Source organism: Trifolium pratense, linkage group LG7 (assembly GCF_020283565.1).
Source record: "Trifolium pratense cultivar HEN17-A07 linkage group LG7, ARS_RC_1.1, whole genome shotgun sequence".
Classification (NCBI taxonomy): Eukaryota; Viridiplantae; Streptophyta; class Magnoliopsida; order Fabales; family Fabaceae; genus Trifolium; species Trifolium pratense.
In genome coordinates, this window is record NC_060065.1 from 2,021,940 (window position 1) to 2,041,486 (window position 19,547).

The window sequence follows — 19,547 nt, forward strand, 5'->3', positions numbered from 1 at the left end:
TAAAAAAGGTATGAGATCCATATGATTTTCAATTAATTAAAGGGTAAGTATCTCAAAGAAGCTGTTGTTGACACTTCTCTAATACTAGTTATGTGACAATTCAATTGGAAAACATAAAATTCCTTCCCAACGATGTTGTTATGTTAGTTAAAGAAAAAAAAATAGAAAATCAATTAGAGAGATATAAATGAGGGACCAAGATGTTGTTTAGAAAAGCAACAAAGGGGGGTGTAAAACCAAAAGGAGGTTGGCTCCTAGAGTGACTTAAAAAGAGTCCTAGGCTCTGTGATTTGTCCTTATAAACCAACCCCACATGACTCTGCCTAAGCCATTCTCTTCTCAATTTCTCATCATCATAAATCATAAATAAATAGATACCCACACCCTTTTCTTTATTCACACATACACACATAACACAACCTTCTTAACTTCTCAATTGTCACACCAAAAAACCTTAACAATGGCTTTAAGAAAATCAACTAAACTTCCTCAAACAGCACTGATCAAACAAATCCTTAAAAGATGTTCAAGTTTAGGGAAGAAAGATGATCCTTGTATGGATGTTCCAAAAGGTCACTTTGTTGTATATGTTGGTGAAAACAGAAGCAGGTACATTGTTCCAATTTCATTTCTAAGTAGACCAGAGTTTCAAAACCTTTTACATCAAGCTGAAGAAGAGTTTGGATTTGATCATGATATGGGTCTTACTATTCCTTGCCAACAACATGTTTTTGAGTCTCTTACTTCCATGCTTCAAAGATAGATTGATTCAAAGATCACTTTCCATTTTCAGTTTTTCTTTTTTGAGGGAGAGAAAGAAAATATCAAAGATGAAGCTGCTTCATGCTTCTCTTTAATTTCTTTATTTTTTTCTCTCCTTTTTATTTATATATATTATTTATATTAATATTAATATTAGTGTATTTATGTATGTATGTACGAGGTTCGTATTTTAGTGAGACTCCAACCTCAAGAAATTTCCCCAAGAATGAATCTTTGTGGGTTTAGATTGTAAATCTAGTTTGGTAGAAATTAATTAATTAAGCACCAATTTTTCCGGCAGATTATGTACCGAGGTTTGTACTTTGTACCCTGTGTTACCTTGGAGAACTAATTTAAAAGGATATATTTTTATTTCTTCCTATTTTTATTTTTCATTTTTTAAATCGATCTCATATTAATTTATTAATCATCTCAATCATAAAAATAAGGATAATTTTATTTATTTTTTTGGCATAAATGACGATGATTTTATACTTCCAAACAACCGATTCATTCGTTGATTCATTCCAAACAATCCGGACATTGTTAAAATTTTAAATATTTTTTAAACAATAATACAAGATCAACCACTTGTAAGCACACATTATTATTCACACTATCTGAGATAATTTTTTATTTCATTTTTGGTTTTTAATTAAGAAATTATAATTTAATTCTAGTTTTGAATTTTGAGTCAATTCTTTTTATAGTTAAAGCACTCTCTTTCATTTATTTATTTTGATAAAAAAAAGTTAAATCATTTTCTCACTCTGTCGTTATGAGAACTTAAATTTTGATCATTTAATCCTTAACCTACCCTAACACCTCCCCCCTCCCCCAAATTTTAATTTTGTCGGCGTAAAGTTGTAAGCGTCTTTTAAACTACCGTTGATTTGATCACGTTTTGTTGTAGTCAAACTTTCTCGCACTCACACAATAATTCATTAGTAGTCACTCGATCAAAATCAAACAGTTTAAATTAAAGTTTGTTATTTCAAAGTATAAATTAAAAATTAAAGTCAGATTTTTTATTTTTGATCAACTAATCATGATTGAACGACTGTCAATATCTCTACTGCATGAATGTGTCAACAATCCGATTGAAATGAATTCAATTTCAAATAATTAAGAGAACGATCTTGACGATAATAGAGTTAATTCATTTTTTTAATATTTAAATTTTTTTTTTTAATAATAGTGCTTGTTGGAGGTTTTTTTTTTTATAAGCAGTGCTTGTTGGAGGTGGCTGCATATACAAATTAAATAAAGAATTTTTTTTTTTATGGTTTTGAGATTTAAATAAAAAAGTTATACAAATTAAATAAAGAAAAATCAATTCAACTACATGCTTTTCAAAATTAAGATTCAATTACTCAATTTGAAATAAGACTTTTCGATCCAATTCTAATAAAATAATGGTGAGTTTTTTTTTTTTTCTTCAAGGAATAATGGTGATGAGTTTTATTTGATGAATTAAACTGGCAATAATTTTTTAACAACCTCTTTATAAACTATAGGTAACCCAGAAGTAATTTTATACACTAATATATTCCTCAAGCAAAATAAGATGACATTGATGAGAAAACTATAGGTAGTAATTTTTTTTTTTTTTGGGATACAACTATAGGTAGTAATTTGATATTGCCAAACAAAACAATAGTGAGTAAATTCAATTTTTTTATTTATTTACAATATACTCACTTTTTCATTCTTTTAGACAAGAAAAAAAAAGTGTGCAAATACATAATTATATGAGCAAAGAAAAATTGTATTATATTTATAAAATACATCACTATAAATTGAGTATTTTTTATGGGCCACTGTGTTACAATGAGTGCATCACAGTCGTTTAATTAAAATCAAACATTGTAAATTTAAATACAATTAAAATATAAAACTTCTAATATTTAAGTATAAGTTATTTAATTTTGATCGAATGATTTTGATTTCACTAACTGCATGCGCAGTCATGGGTGTTGACTTGATCCAATCTAGGTCCATATCATAAATTGAGTATTAGTACTAGTCATATACGTATTAATTTACAAACTACGTACTTTAAGGTTTAGCAGACGCAAAACAAAATTGACAAGTAAGATATGATTCTCAAGACCTCAACATATCCCTAAAAGGCTAAATGAAATAACAAATTCATCATCACATTTGTAGCCACTTATTGGCTACACCACCAGCCAGCCACTAAAACTTTACAAATCAGAAAGCACGCCGACCGGAATGTTTGGTCACGAGCAAAGAAACTTAAGAAGAAGACATATCATGATAGGAACTTGCTATAATTAGCAGTTCATTTTGTCCATCAATTCATTGAATTTGAATCATTGTCCATAGACAGGGAGTCGCACTCTATTTTTATTTATTAATCCTTCTTATTCTATATGTAAGAAAAAATTGAGTCGATAAAAGTTGATATATTTAGACTATATTTTCACTACCAATTTTTTTCTAATATGTATATAATTAAGATCAAGTATAGTGTTCTGGATCAGGCCTTAGACCCAATAGATGAGGAAATCCTTCTTGTCGGTCGTCGAGCACGATCCAGTTGCGGAGAAGTCCAAGATCACACGAGCCAGGTCAACAGTCTCCATATACCTTGCTATTGTAATTCCAACATCAGAATAATGGACATTTATTGTCCATCAAGCCTCCTCGGCCGTTTTTCGACAGCCATTGACGGCATTGATATGCCCTTCAATGGTCTTGGCCCAGTACCGGAGGCTGTATATAATGCTCTCATGCAGAGGAGCACCACCGGACAAGGTCAATTCTGATCCTGATAAGATTATGTAGTATTTTCTAAAAAATAATCAGTGCAAAAAGATGATGTTTCAGTACAAAGTAGAGAAGATTCATTTACTTTTTTTTGTGTTAACCCTCTGATTTTTAGGGCTTGCCAAAAATTGTTCCACTAGAAATCGAATTCGGATTCTCTTAGGAGAATTTCATTAGCCACGTTTGAGCTTAATATCTTGGTTTACAGAGAATGTATAGAGAATAGTAGTAGTATAATATAAATTTGATAATTTTGTATTAAAATACATAATAATTTATTACTAAAATCTCAACCACTAATTTGTCCTCATATTAAATGAGAGAAATACTACTTGCTAGTTGCTAGTTGCTAGTTGCTAGTTGCTAGTCATAGAATGGAATGGCTTGTTTGTAGCATTGCATTAATTTTGAGCATTAAAACACGCTGATGCAAGTTTCAGTGTCTTTATCTGAAATCAGAAGGTACAAAGTTAAGCACGGAAGCCATACGATATATTAGCATATCTAAGACACAGAATAGAAGGGTCACTCATCCATCATAGTTATTATTGTATGTATAGGACCACAAGCATCATATCTTCATTGTTTGCTTCGGACAATATGTATAACTATTACTACCATCCCCAACTTATAACATATTAATGCATGTCACTTTCTATTCTAACATATCTATGTTTATGTGATCGATCTTCATTCTAGATTTATATCTTGTTTAGTGGGGTTCCTCAATATGTGTTTCAATCTTGGCCAGAATATATCACTAATTTGTTTAATCAGAGGTTTTCACTAATAAATCTTTTTTTTTACTACCACAACAGTCATTGTTTGATTCAATAAGTTGTTTCTTGTGGATTAATCCATGTTTTAAAGTACATGACTATTAACAATTTTTCTATTAACAAAGTTATATTTACTCCCAGTTCTGTAAGTAAAGCTATGTTGGTAGTTGTAGTAGGATTTTGAATTCAAACTCGGCCACTTCTCCATACTCGAGCTGTGTGAGTTTAGCAGTTAGACTACTTTGATGCAACTTGACACATAAAAGAAGGTATATTCGCTCTGATGCAACTTAGTTCGGAAAAAGGAAAACTATTGGCTAACTCTTGTCCTGTAAGTTCAACAAACTAAAAGGAATACTGAATTAATTATGTGTCTCTTAAAAGGAATATTGTTAATTTTATATGAGAATGAGATTGAACCCTCAACAGAATTCATAAACACAAACTCGCCCTAGAATTCATGTCTTTTCACAAGTCAAAGGCAAGCTGCTTTAGCGAAGAGCAAGGAGCTAGAAGAGAAGTTACTAAGGTTTGACATCATCTAATTATGATTACCGATTTTCTGCATTTGTTCTTTTATTGATCTAAATAGGAAAAGTGCTGGATGAAAACCAAAGTAACCACTTGAGCAATCTTATATTGAAAGGTACCCTAGTCATTCTTGCTTGTAAAGTAAGGTATCGGTAACTATATAAAATCAAAATATTGAACATATCCTGTAAAGGTTCTTAGACTATGTCAATGTTTGTAGTTTGCTAATTCAATCCCAGAACAAAAGGGAGGAAAAAACAATGAAAAGGAAAAGAAGAAAACACATGGTTACTTTACAACCATTACATACAAGAATCATCATACACTCATAGCATCCCTTTCCTAACTACACAAACCTCCCCAAAAACTCAATTCTGTCAAACATTAATATTAATATATCTGCAAGCTGCAATCTCAATAACCAGGCTTCCCTTTTGATGAAAAGAATCTACTAAATCCCCGTTGCTTCTCCGGCGTAGTGACGGAAGAAGTTGAAGAGGCTGACTTGGTAGGTCTGTGTTTTGGTTTTGATTTTGGAAGCGGTGCCGGAGATCTGGCCGGAACGTTTGAATCGTTATCTGATGGGACAAATAAACCATTGGAAAAATGCAAGGGGGAATCCGAACTCAGTCTTTGCACAAAAGAAGAAGTGGCAGTATCCATTTCCGATTGACCTACTTCTTGAAGATTTGAGCTACTAGTAGTATTTGGACTTGTGTTGTTGTAAGGAGACTCAATTGGTTGACTTTGAGGATGTATAGCATTTAACTGCTTTCCCAAAAGGAATATGGTTTCTTGACACTCGGCTAGCTTTTCGGCGGCTGCTGCCAAATCTTTCTCCTGAATTAACAAAATAAAATAAATCTTGGATTTTCAGTCCATCTAAAGATCTCCTAGATTAAGAATTTGAGATATATACATATTTGGAAACATAATATGCAAAATCAGACATGGTAATTTTTATTCACAAATCACAATGGCATTACAGCTTTACCTGTGTAGATTTGACTTCATTTTCAGCGGTTAAGCTCTCAATCCTAACAGAGAGAAACACAGATATAAGAACTAGAACAAGCAACAGAGATTTCCATAAACTTAAATATATGAAACTTTGGTTTTCATCCAGCACTTTTCCTATTTAGATCAATAAAAGATCAAATGCAGAAAATCGGTAATCATAATTAGATGATGTCAAACCTTAGTAACTGCTCTTCTAGCTCCTTGCTCTTCGCTAAAGCAGCTTCATGAGCTGTCTTTTCATTGTGAAGTTCATTCTCCAGAGTTTCTATCGTACTTTGCAAATGGTTCAGCTCAGTTTCAAACTCCTGAGCACGTGTTTCAAGTGACTTGTATGACTCTGCCATACACTTTAGCTGCGTCTCAGCCAAACTATTTGATCTTTCAGCAGAAGCCAACTGTGATTTAACTTCTGCTAGAAGTTGCTCAGTTTCTACCAATTGAGACTTGGTCAATTCGAGATTCTCGGTACATATTGACAGATCTGTTGCTACTTTCTCTTTCTCCAGTTTCAGTTCTTCAAATTCCTCGAATGACGGTTTTTGTGATGCCACAATCGCTCTATAGCCCGAAACCAAATTTCCGTCATCAGGAACCTCAGGATCAGAACATGGATTAAGAACACGGGAACAACCATTTTGATATCTTTCACCAGATGAATTGTCTTGAACTAACTTATTTTCAGGCAAAGCAATCTTATCTATGCAATCGAGACTGTTAGTTTCAGCTTCTGTACCCTTGTATCCAAGGACACTAAATCTGAGTTCACTTGCTTTAACCAAAACGTAAGACAGGTCAAGAACAAACTGTAGCAGACTTGCATTGCTGCATAAAACTTTGCTAAAGGTGGCAGAAAACTCCTCAATCTTTTGGCTCATTTCATTTCCATTAGAAGATACATCATGAAATGAAATTGCCTCTTTGCCTAGTGACAATACAAAGTCATGAATATTAGAAATTGCAGCTTCTAAATCTGAAGTTATCTGCACATACTCTTTGGGTTGCAGGGATGAAATGGTTTCCTTTTCAAGGTTTAAGCCAGCATCTTCAGGATTTTTCTGCCTATCACATGTGGCATCAGAAGGTTGTCCATCCTGGGATTTTTCTTCTAGTACATGTTTAATATCCTCAACGATCTTCCCTATGTCAGCATCGTTAGCTATGGACTCGAAAACCAGTAATATTCTTGATCTAAGCTCTGTTAATAAGCCACCAACATCAGATTGGGGATCAGGTGCTGTCAAAGCACTGGAAGACACTTGATTTGGCAAAGGATTTGAATCGCCATTTGTTTCAGACAGACCAACTGTGCCAGTACTGACTTGTGATACATCATTGGTCACACCATCAGTTGCATTATTGTCTGAAGATAATGAAACTGTGGCATCTATGTTGGAATCAATTGACAAACGAGCTAACTTCTCCACCTCCAGAAAGTCGTCCATTAGTTCCAACTTTTGAATGGCTTCAGCTTTGCTTGATTCCTCCGTAAACTTTTTAGAAACTTGGGATAGCCCAGATGCCATTGTTGTAGACCAAGACTCGGCACAACTTGCTGCATCATCATTTCCATCTTCAGACATGGAAACTAAGCTAGGTGCAATGCTTGCATTTTGACTATAAATGCTTTCGTGGGTTACATGCATCATGGATTTTGGAGATCCGTTCGGCTGGTTACTTGTCTGAAGTTGTGCTTCCAAACTTTGAAGTTTGCTTAGTGTTTTAGCACACGTACTCCTTGAGGCCTGCAATTCGCTGTTGCGTTTAGCCAACGCTTCTTTCAGCATCTTTGTTTCTTCTTCCATTGCCAATAAACGCTCTGTGAGAAATTCATTCTCCTTCTGGAAATTCTGCACATTCTCTAGAGAGAACTCAGGTAACGGGGACAAATTAGGGGCAGCAGCCTTTACAGGTGATTTCCTTAATCGACTTTCTCCATAATCTCGGCCAAGATTTTCAACTTCTAACTTCATTTGTGCAAGTGCAGCAGGACCAGGTAACTTTTTCCGAACAAGTCCGCGTAGTCTTTGGCACTCAGCTTCCAACTTGGTAATCTTTTTTACACCCTCCATATGCTGTTTATTAGCAGCTTCTGCAGACCTCATGCTCATGTTTTTTTCTTCATTGCGAATTTCAAGCTCTTTCGAAGCAACATGAAGTTCATATTTAAGTGAACTAATTTCTCTTTCACATGATTCTATGTTGCTCTTAAGATGCTCAATTTCAGCCTCGGCACTAGCTTTTTGTTCGCTTAATTGGATAAGCATGTTAGAGCGTTCCTGCAAGGACCTTGACAGCGCCCTGTTTTCAGCAGCAGACCTCAGGAGTTCCTGTTCAAAGCTAGCTATCTTAGCCTCAAGCTCCCCCTTAATCTTGTCCAATTGCTTGGTTTTCGACAGAGCAACTTCCTGTATTTTCTGTTCATGTTCTTCCTTAAGGTTCCGTATCTGTCGCATACATTCTTTAAGAGCACCATCTAAATGTGATGCACGGTCTTCAGCAGTGAGTTTCGAAAGAGTGACAGATTCAAGATGTTCTTTCAATGCCAAAGCCTCAGCTTCAGCCTTTTCCCATCCTGCAGATTTTCAATAGAACTTCAATTCCAAGAACGTCGAGTAAGCAGGATTCAAGCCTAAACATCTTTAATGCAGTAAATAATTTAAGTATTATACCTGAGACGGCTTCTTCAGCTACTTTAGCATGTTGCTTTACCACACTTTCCTTAGTATTAATCTCAGAGTTTGCTGCCGAAAGCTTTTCATTCACTTCCTTGATCTCATCTTCAAGTGTCTGAACTTTTTCCTCATAAGTCTGAACTTGTTCGTCATATGTCTGAACTTTTTCCTCATATGTCTGAAATTGTTCGTCATATGTCTTCAGTTTTTCCTCATATGTCTTCACTTGATCCTCCAAACCAGTCAGATGTGAATACGATTCCACAGAGATTTGGACATAATTCTGTTTCTTGCCGTTATCCTGTTTAGTGGATCAACGGACAAAAGAGTATTAACTTTATCAAGTTGTTGAATCAAATCAACAAAGCTAAGACTAAAGATTACTAACCATATAAAGTTATCAATCCATGTTTATCCATCAGACACACACAGAACAAATTCTTTATTGAATGAAATTATGACAGATAAAAATAATTTACAGAAAGTGTGATCATACTTAACAGTACAATTAGAATAATAACTTTGAACTAATTTGAATACAAAAAAATGTGAAATTTTCAAACTACAGAAATTTTAAAGTGCACTTTTCTTATGTGAAAATGATATACCTGATTGGAAGCATCTGCAGAGTCTAGTGAAGCAGCTGTTTTCTCATTCACAACCTTATCAGACGATTTTTTCTTCCATGGCCAGCGTCGGTCCATCGCAAACAAACTCTAAAGACAATGTAGAATCAACTTAAATACAAAATTCTCATCATTCAAACTACCATAATTGATTACTAATTAGATTTGAATAACAATAACACACAACAGAATTTAAGAAAACTCATCAAGTGAAAATTTACACCTAAAACTTTTTTCAATATATTTTTTTTCTTCATACATTGTAATGTAGTACTATGGTGAATTAAGTAAATGTAATTGTCGGTTGTAAAAATAAAAAAAGAAAAAGAAAAAAGAAAAAGGGGTTGAGTACAACCTAGGCTATTGTGGTGAAATGTCTGAGATTACTAAATTTGGTAAAAAATGCATTGAAGCAGAATAGTACAATGACAGGTATACACAACCCAATGATAACAATTTATATTTATGTGATGACACACTCATCTCTGAAATCAGATCTAACCACTGCACTTTCCTTATAATCTCTAATATGTGTATTGCAGCAACATGCTATAATAACACCGTTTACCAAATTCACAATAAATATATTCTTTTCTTTTCACTGTACTCAAACAAACTTGAGAGAAAAGCAAGGTAATATGTTTCTTTTCTATTATTAATTATTAAATTAAAAAGAAGATAAAGGAGAGCTTTCTTAATTAGTACTATTATTTAAAAATATTAATATTTAATATTTTTATATTAACCGTCTTTTTCGCTGAAATTATTCCAACTTAATCAGTTACAGTACTATGTTTTAATAACAGTGCAGATTATGACCACACAAAATAATTAATCTGTGTTTGAGAATAAATTTCTCATTTTCAGAAACAATATTAATAAAGGAAAAGAATAAATAATTGGGAACAGAACCTAAAATTTCTTCGCCGACAAAAAAAAAACATATATACATAAAAAAAACATCATACAAAATTGGGGAAAACGAAGGAATGAACTTACAGATTGTTGGTAGAAGAATGGTAGAGATTGAAGAATGAGCAATGAGGAAGATCTGGATTAGGTTAGTTGTTCTAGGATTGTACTAGGAATTTGAGGGTGTTTTTAGTAGAAAAGACAAATGTTAATGTGAAAATGTTTGGTAACTGAACAATTTTGCTTCCATTTTCGTTTTCGTTGTTCTTGTTCTTGTTCAGATACATAATACATTCTGATAAATAAATTAGTTAAATGTTTATATTGGTAGGTGTAGTTTGACGAAATTAACCCTTAGTTGGGTTTCAATTGCGATTGAATAGAGAGAATGGTTTGTGTCAGAAGCAAGCCAGAGAGAGCATCTGAGCTGTATTCGATATAGGGAGGAAAAAAGTCGTCAGTCATTAGTTGTCCCACTGCTTTTTTTTCCCCTTTTTTACTTTTTCATTCTTTCATAAATAATGCAAAAATAAATAAAACTCATAAGTATTGAACATAACAGTATTTGGCATAATAATAAAAGATAAAATTTAAGATATTGAACAAATTTTGTTTTATATAATATTTAATTCATAAAAAGTTATTTTAGTATTTTAAAAAAATTTGTGGAGGGGATAAAATGTTGTCATGTGATTCAATGAAGAATAATTTTAGTTTGTCCAAACTCATAAACAATTTTAAAATTAAACACATTATGTCATTTCAATTTCTTATTTTGATATGTCAAGTGTATTCAACCCGATGAAACTCATGACGCAACACATAATATAATGTCATAAGCTTGCAAAATAAAATACAATTTGTCCACAAAACATATTTCAACTAGCAATGTTCCTAAATACTACCTTCATCTCAATATGTAAGATTTTCTTAAATTTTATTGTCTCATTTTATAGGACCTCTTGAATTTCATTAATTAAATTTTCACAAAAAATTAAATGAAGAAAAATAAAATATCATTATTTTTCTCTTAATAATTGAAGAGTAATTTTTTAAAAATATAAATTACTGACAAATTAAAAAGAAAAAACTACTTTTTTCTGAATTCTCGTACTTTTGTCAAAAAAATATTATATTTAAAACTGAAGTAGTATATAAGATTATCTGCATATTTCTATTTATGTTTACATTGATTACTTTTCTTTCTATCATAACATGTAATAAACTCATCAATTTATGTTGAAATATGAAAATACAACCATAAATATTTTTTTTATATAATAATAAGTCATATTTATTCGGTACAAATTATACATATAGTATTAATTAAACAACCAACTTTTTTTTCTCTCAAGTAGCCTAGTGGCTAGACGGTAGACTCTCACACATTTAAATGTGAAGAAATGTGAAATTCGGGGTTCGAACCCCGGCCACTCCAATAATGTCTCTGATAGCTACCATTTGAGCTATACTTATGGGACAAACCACCAACTTTTTTAAGGTGTGGAAAAAAAATGATGTCTTATAATTAAATAAGGACACAAGGAAATTAATTTAGACATAATTTTTTAATAATAACTTTAAATTCACAGAATAAGTTTTTATGAGGAATTATTTAAAAGCATAATAATTTAAAATGAAATCCACTACCTAATTGAAGAAGTGTAAAATAATATGTCACACTTTATATATTAATTAAAAAAAGTGGAGGAAATTAATAATAGTACTTGCATTTGAGGGCAAAGAAAGAAAGTGATGATAGCAACAGGCAAGTTAGGACCACCGTCCGTCGGTGGCGCTATAGCCAGCCAGCCAGCTGCTGCATGAATGATGGTTGACTTGGTGGCTTTCAAAATGCAATGCCACGCCATTAATATGCTATATGCTATATTACAATACAATCAATTTCTAGCTTGTCGGCTTCTAAATTCATAATAACTATACGTACTGTATGTATTCATGTTTTGGATCAACAACCCTAATGGAAGTGACTTTCAAAAACAAAAATGTTAATCAACTGTTTATTGATAAGTAAGATAAGATTCGATTCACAAAGTTCTTCTAATTAACACTATTATAGATAAGACACTTTTGATCGACTAGTTGATTGCTTTTTTTTTTTCTTCTAAAATTTTAATCATAAAAGATATGGAATTCAAGTAAATTTTGTCCTAATATAGGGACCTGGATCGGCTGCAGTTTTAGATGCACATAGTTATAGCGGTTGTTTGTTTTAGATCTCGGCAGCACATATTTTTATAATTTCTTACCGTTTAAATTTTCATCATTTCATTTTAGATCGGACGATCTTATCAATTTTTGCCTTAATGTAAAAACGCCGTGAAATCTTATTTTCTAGTATTTCGACGATAAGCATATAGTATCACGAAACAACACTTTGGGGTACAATGATGGGAAAGAAAAGAACTTAAGTTTTGATCTTTTTGAAGGGGAATTTTCAACCTTTGCTTTGTTGGTACGAAAGAATTTTAAAGGGATATTGGTAATGGTAAAATAATATGTCCACATCCATAAACCTTTACTTCTCACCACTTCCTCATACTTTATATGATGCCAAAGCAATTCATTTTTTACCTTCTTTCAAACTTTTTTGAGTGTTTCTTCGGATTCCATTTGTCTTTGATAATGTACAAGTAATGAAATACAGTACTACTCACTAAATACTCCTTGATTCCCAACAATAATAATAATAATAAATAAATAAATACTCCTTGATTATACTATACTTAATGAAAGATTGATAGTTTTCTGATGTAGAAAGGTTGGCCGCGCCAGATTGAAGATCAAGTGACGTGCAAGAAAGATTCACTTGGAAAATAGTGAAGATTTAATTTTATTATATTTTAGAAAGATTTAGTGAAGATTTAATTTTATATTTTAGCTAGATTTATTATTTTTATATTTTAGCAAGACTTATTATTTTTATTTAGCTAGGTTTGTTATTTTTATTTTTACAATTTTTTAGAAGATTTGTTATTTTTATTTTTCACAACTATTTAAACTAAACTATTGTAACCTTGAAAGGCAACATTTTGATTGAATAAAAATACAGAGATTTTTCTCAAATTTGGTGGATTCCAAATTACTCCTTCTGTTGGATTCCGGAAGTCTAGTGGATTCTAGATTAGTTACTCTTTCCGGTGGATTCCGGAAATCTGGTGGATTCCAGAATCTTATCTAACAGGTTTGTCGCTTGCGAACCTGTGTTTTATTATAGGATTAGCTCTTGCTTTTCTTTTACGCTTCCGTACTGCGTCATTTTCGGATTAATTTTTTTAAAAAAGTAAAATGTTTTGTGATGACTTTGCCTATTTTAAAGAATTAACGCTAGTAATACAATAAAGTTTCGTACACATACTATGATACTAGTAAGTTTTAGTGAGGTTTATGGCTTCATCTAGAAAAATTATACACATGTTATATACCGTTACAGTGCCACATGATGATATTACTAAGTACTAACCGATAATATTTTTATGCTACAAGAATATATATTGTCGCTTTAATTGGATTATTGTCCATCACTTTTTCATAATGAAATCATGATCATATTACGGTGGATTATTGTCCTCTTGAATTTGTGAAAAAATCACTTTATTCGACTATAACACATCAGTGATCAGTTTACATGTGCATCACCACAAAGCAAAGGAAACGACAAATGAAAAAAAGGCAATTTATATTATCTAGACTCAAAAGTCAAACCAAACAAAAGAATTGCAAATTAATTTTAAGAAGAAAAAAAAAAGGAGAAGAAGAGAGAATTGAAGATCATGGAATTATATTCTCTCCTACATTTTGTGTTCAACGATCTCTCTTTTTTCTGATCTAATCTAACGACTGTTGATTCACAAAGGAAAAAAGAATAAAGCGGAAGAAAAAGAAAAAGATAAATGTATGACTGAAATAAAAGCATAATTGAAACATGAGAGAAATGACTAAAGAGGATTCAGATCCACAAATCATAACCTAACTTTGACGATTTATTTATTATGGGAAATTTCCTTGTCCTTTCATTGCCATTTGTTCTAATTTTGATTCTTTCGATGACCCTGGCCTCAGTTTTATTATTTTTCCTAAATTCATCTTAACTCATATACTACTCCATCCCAAAATATAAGCAAAAGGAGGTCAACAAAAGTGAATGTATCTGGACTAAATTTTAAACGAAATACATCAACTTTCATTGACCAATTTTTGCTTATATTTTGGGACGGATGGAGTATATTCTTTCAATCCTCTCAAATTATCTCCAACATAGTAAATTAGTGAGTGAGAAAATATACTTTTTATGAAACATGGGGAATTTAAATGTGGTTGATAAAATAATAGTAAAAAGAAAAATAAAAATCTTTCACTAATAGAATTTCTATTTAATATTTGTTTTCGATTCAACCTCTCAAGTTCACATCTCCGAGAGATTGTCAGCTTTGAGGTTAATCCGTTAAGATTTTGTTCTTTGTAGAAAAGGCATCTTGGTGGTTTGAAAGGTGTGAGTGTTGTATATAAACTACTCATAGCCTCAATTACCAAATGATATTGGACTACTCTTAGCCTCGATTCGATTATCAAACGATATGATACTATTTTTGTATATCCAGAATAATATTATTTGTAGAAGATGAGATAATTATGACTTAACAAATTACTGTAGTTTTTGTGAGCAATTGTCTGTTTGTTACAGCAAACAGTATGTTGTGGTCACGCCCACTTCAATTTCAGTAGTGCTATCCCTGTCTGGAAATCGTCAAACAAGGTGCATGTGTATGTTTTCAAGTTCACATGTGACTCTATAAAGTACTGTAAACAAAAGTTTCTTGCACATGAAATGTGAAATATAAACATCTTACAATTTTAGAATTTAAACAACTTATTCAGCCGTGAATTTTAATTTTAAATAGATGGTTTATTTAATGATATATGAATTTTAATTAACTATGATGACTTAATCAACATAATACACCAATAATAAATTATTCTAAGCGGTAAAGATTTTCATCTCTTAAACATATAGTTGAGGTTAATTTCTTACACATGACGGGTATGAGAAAATTTGTTAGAATACTAATTAGATAATCTATTTATTACTAAATTTTATTAAAAAATACTAACATGCATGTATTCTTAAAGTACTCTTATATGTTAAGAAATTACATTTAATAATTTTGTATTAAAATAAATCCGATGAGTTTAACTTAGTTGGCAAAGATGTCGCATTATATATTTAGGGTTAAAGTTTTGAACTTCAAACACTTTATTTATTCACCTCAAGAGTTAAAAAAATATCTTAAAAGTGGTGTAATCAAATTTTTGAAGGACAAAAATTGCAAAAAATTAAGTATCTTAGAACACAAGTTTTTTGTGTCAAAAAAAGAAGCTAGTAAGATGCAATTTTATTATGCACAAAAAAAAATCATTTTTTTTAACCCTCTGATTTCTAAGGAAGGGGGCTTTAATAGTCCAAAGTTCGGCCGCGAGATAAATAAAGTCTAATCAAGAAATTGTTCCGCCTAGAAATTGAACCCGAATTCTCTTGAAATTCGTCCTTTGATGAAATTCATTAATATTTGAGTTTGGTTAAAAATACTCATTTATTAATGGAATTTATAGTTATACTACTTTGAATTCAATTAATTTGGTCAATCAAATTTATATTTTCATTCATTAGAGATGATTTAAGTTTCAAGTTTTGAAAAGGACTATACGCCAACTTACAAAATCAGAGCAGAAAGCTACGATCCCTGACCTGACCCCAAGACGAAAATCAACCTTGGATTCTCCATGAGCTTAACTATATACTGTAGTAGACTGTAGACGAGTAGTTATGTATTTTGAAAAATAAATAAAAAATAATATAATTTTGAAAGCTATGTATTTATGGAAAACAATATTTTTTCTTTAAAATTTTTTCCTTAAATATTGATTTTGACACCGTTTAGCATGACCTTAATTTATTTAAGGCAAAAGATAAACTAGTTAAGAATGTAAATTTAGAATTTGTATACTGAACATGTTAAAAGTTTAAATTTTAAATTGTTTTTAATGCATTTTTTTCTATTTCCCTTTTAGTTTATTAAGTTTTGTTTTCTCAATTTTACTTAGATGGTTAGATTATATTTTTTTTTATAAAATTCACTCTACCAAAAGATGTCTTCCAAGGAAAATGGGGAGATTCATAGCAATACGGGGTGGGGAAGAGCAATTACCCTTAATGTTGGGTTCAATTTATGGACCGATAGTTTTCTTTTTCTTTTTTTATACAAAAGGGACTAAGCCCAAAAAGAGAGAAAACAGCAATAAGTTTAGGAGATATACTTTTGCTACCCTACCAGTTTCTCGTGCGCCCTATGCATTTCATGTTTTACCCTTTCGCTATTTAAGTAGCGGACGTTATAAAAATGAGATTTTTTGAAAAATATCTTACGCTACTTAAGTAACGGAAGTTATAAATGTAGAGTGTTTTTGGGAGTGTCCGCTACCTAAGTAGTAGACGGAGGTATTTTGATAAATTTGTAGGGCGCGCGAGAAAATGGATAGGATGGCAAAAGTAAATCTCTAGATTTCTTGTAAAATCCTCCACCCAATGACACTGCCATCGTTAGAACTATTAATATTTTGAACCACAACATTAGAGTCTACATGCACCTTCACCTTGTTTTCTGATTTGTTTTGTTTATGCAACCAGAGTTTTGGGCCTTGCTTAGATTTCAATTAAATATTTACACTCAACCTAAAGCGTGCTACTAACTGAAATTCTATAACAAAAGAAAAGGCTTACTTTTGAAAACTAAAAAATCCAAGCACAGTCAGTAAATCAAAGAAGTGAAAATTTTATCACGGGATTCATGGTGGAAGAAGAATTGGGGTGATCAGCAATTCAGCATTAGATTGCCCGGGAGCTTCGACGACTCAAAGAATCGATTTCTAAAGCGCTTGCGTATCGAGGACCTAATACCTCTAGGATAGAGCAATCACACGAGTAAGAAAGGGTCAAAAGAAAATCTTCAAAAGTATCATGGGAAAATACTAGTACTAAAACCTTTAAAATGATTTTGTGATTCTATTGTTGATGTTATTATTGCTTTGTCTTGGTAATTGTTTGTTGTTCTGGCTTAGTACTTCTGTCCACATTATCATTTTATATCTAAGAAAATTGTTGCAACTCAAATTACTGCATGTGTAATTTGGCCAAATAGTAAGATGGTTGAATTTATGAGAATGAAGTGAAAAGTGACAGACAAACAATTTCACAAAATATTTAAAATCATATGACTGGTAATGCCTCTCCGTGCATGTTTACATTTGCTGTGAGTTTGACAAAATCACAGCGAGATCAGATGCAGGACTCAGTATTTAATTTTAATGTTATAAATAAATAGCATGAGAGACCAAAATAGGACATGCATATAGGCTACACTATATAGATAATTCTATTCTATGTAGTATAATATTATATACTCAAGATTCAAGAATTTAACTCTATGATTGAAAAATTGTAATTTACTTTTAGCTTTCTAATAAAGTTATCAACACTACAAAATAAGTAACTAGTACTAGAAGATATATAAAACATTTTACATTACTTAAAATATTATGCACTTGTTCAACTTCTGATAAAATCTTAGAACTTTGAAGCAAATTCATTCACACAAATTGTGCAGAAGCAAAAACCTTATCAGTACTTTCTAGCCTCTTTAAACCCTAACAGGCTTCTGAAGAACAGCAGATAAGAAAACATGATACTTGCCATTATCAACTTTCTCTCCCACAACCCATTTCAATTTTCTATATCCAAACCTTTCAATCAACCTAGTCAATGCAATTTTCTTCTCATTAGCACAATATAAGTTATCAATCCAAAACAAACCACCGGCCCGCAAAATTCGATCAATGTCGAACATCAAAAACTCCAACTTCTCTTGTTTCCCCCCACCAACATCATCATCATCATCCAAAGTACTTGAAGCACGAACCAAATCAAACACATTATCATAAAAAGGAAATCTATGATTCAAGCTTATGAAAAGAGGAAAGAGTCCTCTTGCAGCTATATATTCATTGAAAGGAGCGTCAATATTAAGAGTACTAGTAACAATTGTAACATTCTTTTCAGCCATTACAGCAGCAAAAGATCCAGAACCAATTCCAATATCAAACCCTATTCTAATTCCACCATTTCCTAATGCCAAAACATCATCAACAAGAAAATCATTCTTACTTTTAGACTTAACAAATCTTTGATTCTCATATCCATTAACTAAATCAAAGCAATGAACACAATCTCTATTCAATTTCTTACCATTTAAACACTCAAAACTCTTACAACTAAAACCACTCCAATTAACAGTTTTGTTACTAACAGTTTTCCAAAGTGAAATTGGAAAAGGATGAAGAAAATTTACCTTAGAAGAAACAGTTTTAGCAAAACACCTTCTTCTAGGTAAAGGCTCACACCCTTTCAAAATCAATTTCTGAGCAAAACTCCAATCATCTTGACAATTTCCAAACACTTTGTAATTCATATACTGAGACAACAAATCAGAAGATTTCTCACACAAATGACCTACAGATGAAACCATTTCAGTGATTCCAGTTTTGGAATCTTTACCTAAAGGGAGTTTATGAGGGTTAAGAAAAAGTTTAAGCTCTTTTGCAATGTTGGGTCTTGAAAGATCAAAACTTTCATAACCAAGAAGCTGTTTTTCTATCTGGGCTAGTTTCTTTTGAGATTGATCAATTTCTCTGAGAATTAATGAAACTTGTTCTGAGATTAAAGAGATGTTTTTGTGGACTTGGTGAAGTTGTTCTGTTTGGTTGTTTTTTGGGGAAGAAGTGAAAGCATAAAGAGCAAAAAGATTGGTAGTGATAACAGATAAGATCATGAGAATGTTAACTGCTGAAGAACACAATGTTGATCTTCTGAATCTTGCTGTTCCATCACCAATTTTCAAAGAAACAGAACCCATTTTTGTTATGATGAAGAGAAGAAGAAGAAGAAGATGATGAAGAAGTGGAGTTTGTAAGTGACAAAAATCACGAGAAGTGAAACATTAAAATGTTGTCGGTTTTTGATTGTTTCACGTGAGTTTTGTGTATTCCGTTGTTTGTGTTGTGTTGTCTTGTTGTTATTTTCCAGAGTTTCAAGACATTGAAATTCCATAGTGACTCTGCTATGCTGCCTCCAGTTCAGTGATGACTCTGTCTGGATATTAAATTCGAAACACTTTTATTAAAGGGTCATGCTAACTAGTAGGGGTGATCGCGGTGCGGTTTGGTTCGGTTTTGAGCATAAAAGTCATCCTAACCGCGAGATAAAAATGCATGCGGTTCGGTTTGGTTCGGTTGATTTTTAAAAAGTCATCCAAACCAAACCAAACCAAACCAATGCGGTTTGAATCGGTTCGGTTGGTGCGGTTTAAAACATAACGATT

The 19,547-nt window shown here is 32.0% G+C and overlaps 3 protein-coding genes across 4 annotated transcripts; 1 reads left to right on the plus strand and 2 right to left on the minus strand.

The window, feature by feature from the left end:
- Positions 1–303: 303 nt before the first annotated feature.
- LOC123897401 (auxin-responsive protein SAUR50-like) lies at positions 304–1,144 on the plus strand. Its single transcript, XM_045948006.1, has one exon. It carries the CDS (start codon positions 461–463, stop codon positions 761–763), a length of 303 nt encoding a protein of 100 aa, XP_045803962.1. The 5' UTR covers positions 304–460; the 3' UTR covers positions 764–1,144.
- A 3,855-nt stretch (positions 1,145–4,999) lies between these two features.
- Positions 5,000–10,587, minus strand: LOC123897392 (filament-like plant protein 4). Of its 2 annotated transcripts, none has more exons than XM_045947995.1 (6): positions 10,183–10,587; positions 9,166–9,273; positions 8,555–8,858; positions 6,063–8,457; positions 5,860–5,902; positions 5,000–5,705 (listed from the first exon to the last, which is right to left on the minus strand). In XM_045947995.1, the coding sequence occupies exons 2-6, from the start codon at positions 9,259–9,261 to the stop codon at positions 5,280–5,282; spliced, it is 3,264 nt and encodes a 1,087-aa protein (XP_045803951.1). In that variant the 5' UTR covers positions 9,262–9,273; positions 10,183–10,587; the 3' UTR covers positions 5,000–5,279. The 2 variants fall into 2 exon arrangements, with proteins under 2 accessions (XP_045803951.1, XP_045803952.1); XM_045947996.1 differs by lacking the exon at positions 10,183–10,587 and adding an exon at positions 9,539–9,818.
- A 7,092-nt stretch (positions 10,588–17,679) lies between these two features.
- LOC123897396 (probable methyltransferase At1g29790) lies at positions 17,680–19,307 on the minus strand. Its single transcript, XM_045948001.1, has one exon. It carries the CDS (start codon positions 19,080–19,082, stop codon positions 17,811–17,813), a length of 1,272 nt encoding a protein of 423 aa, XP_045803957.1. The 5' UTR covers positions 19,083–19,307; the 3' UTR covers positions 17,680–17,810.
- Positions 19,308–19,547: the final 240 nt, after the last annotated feature.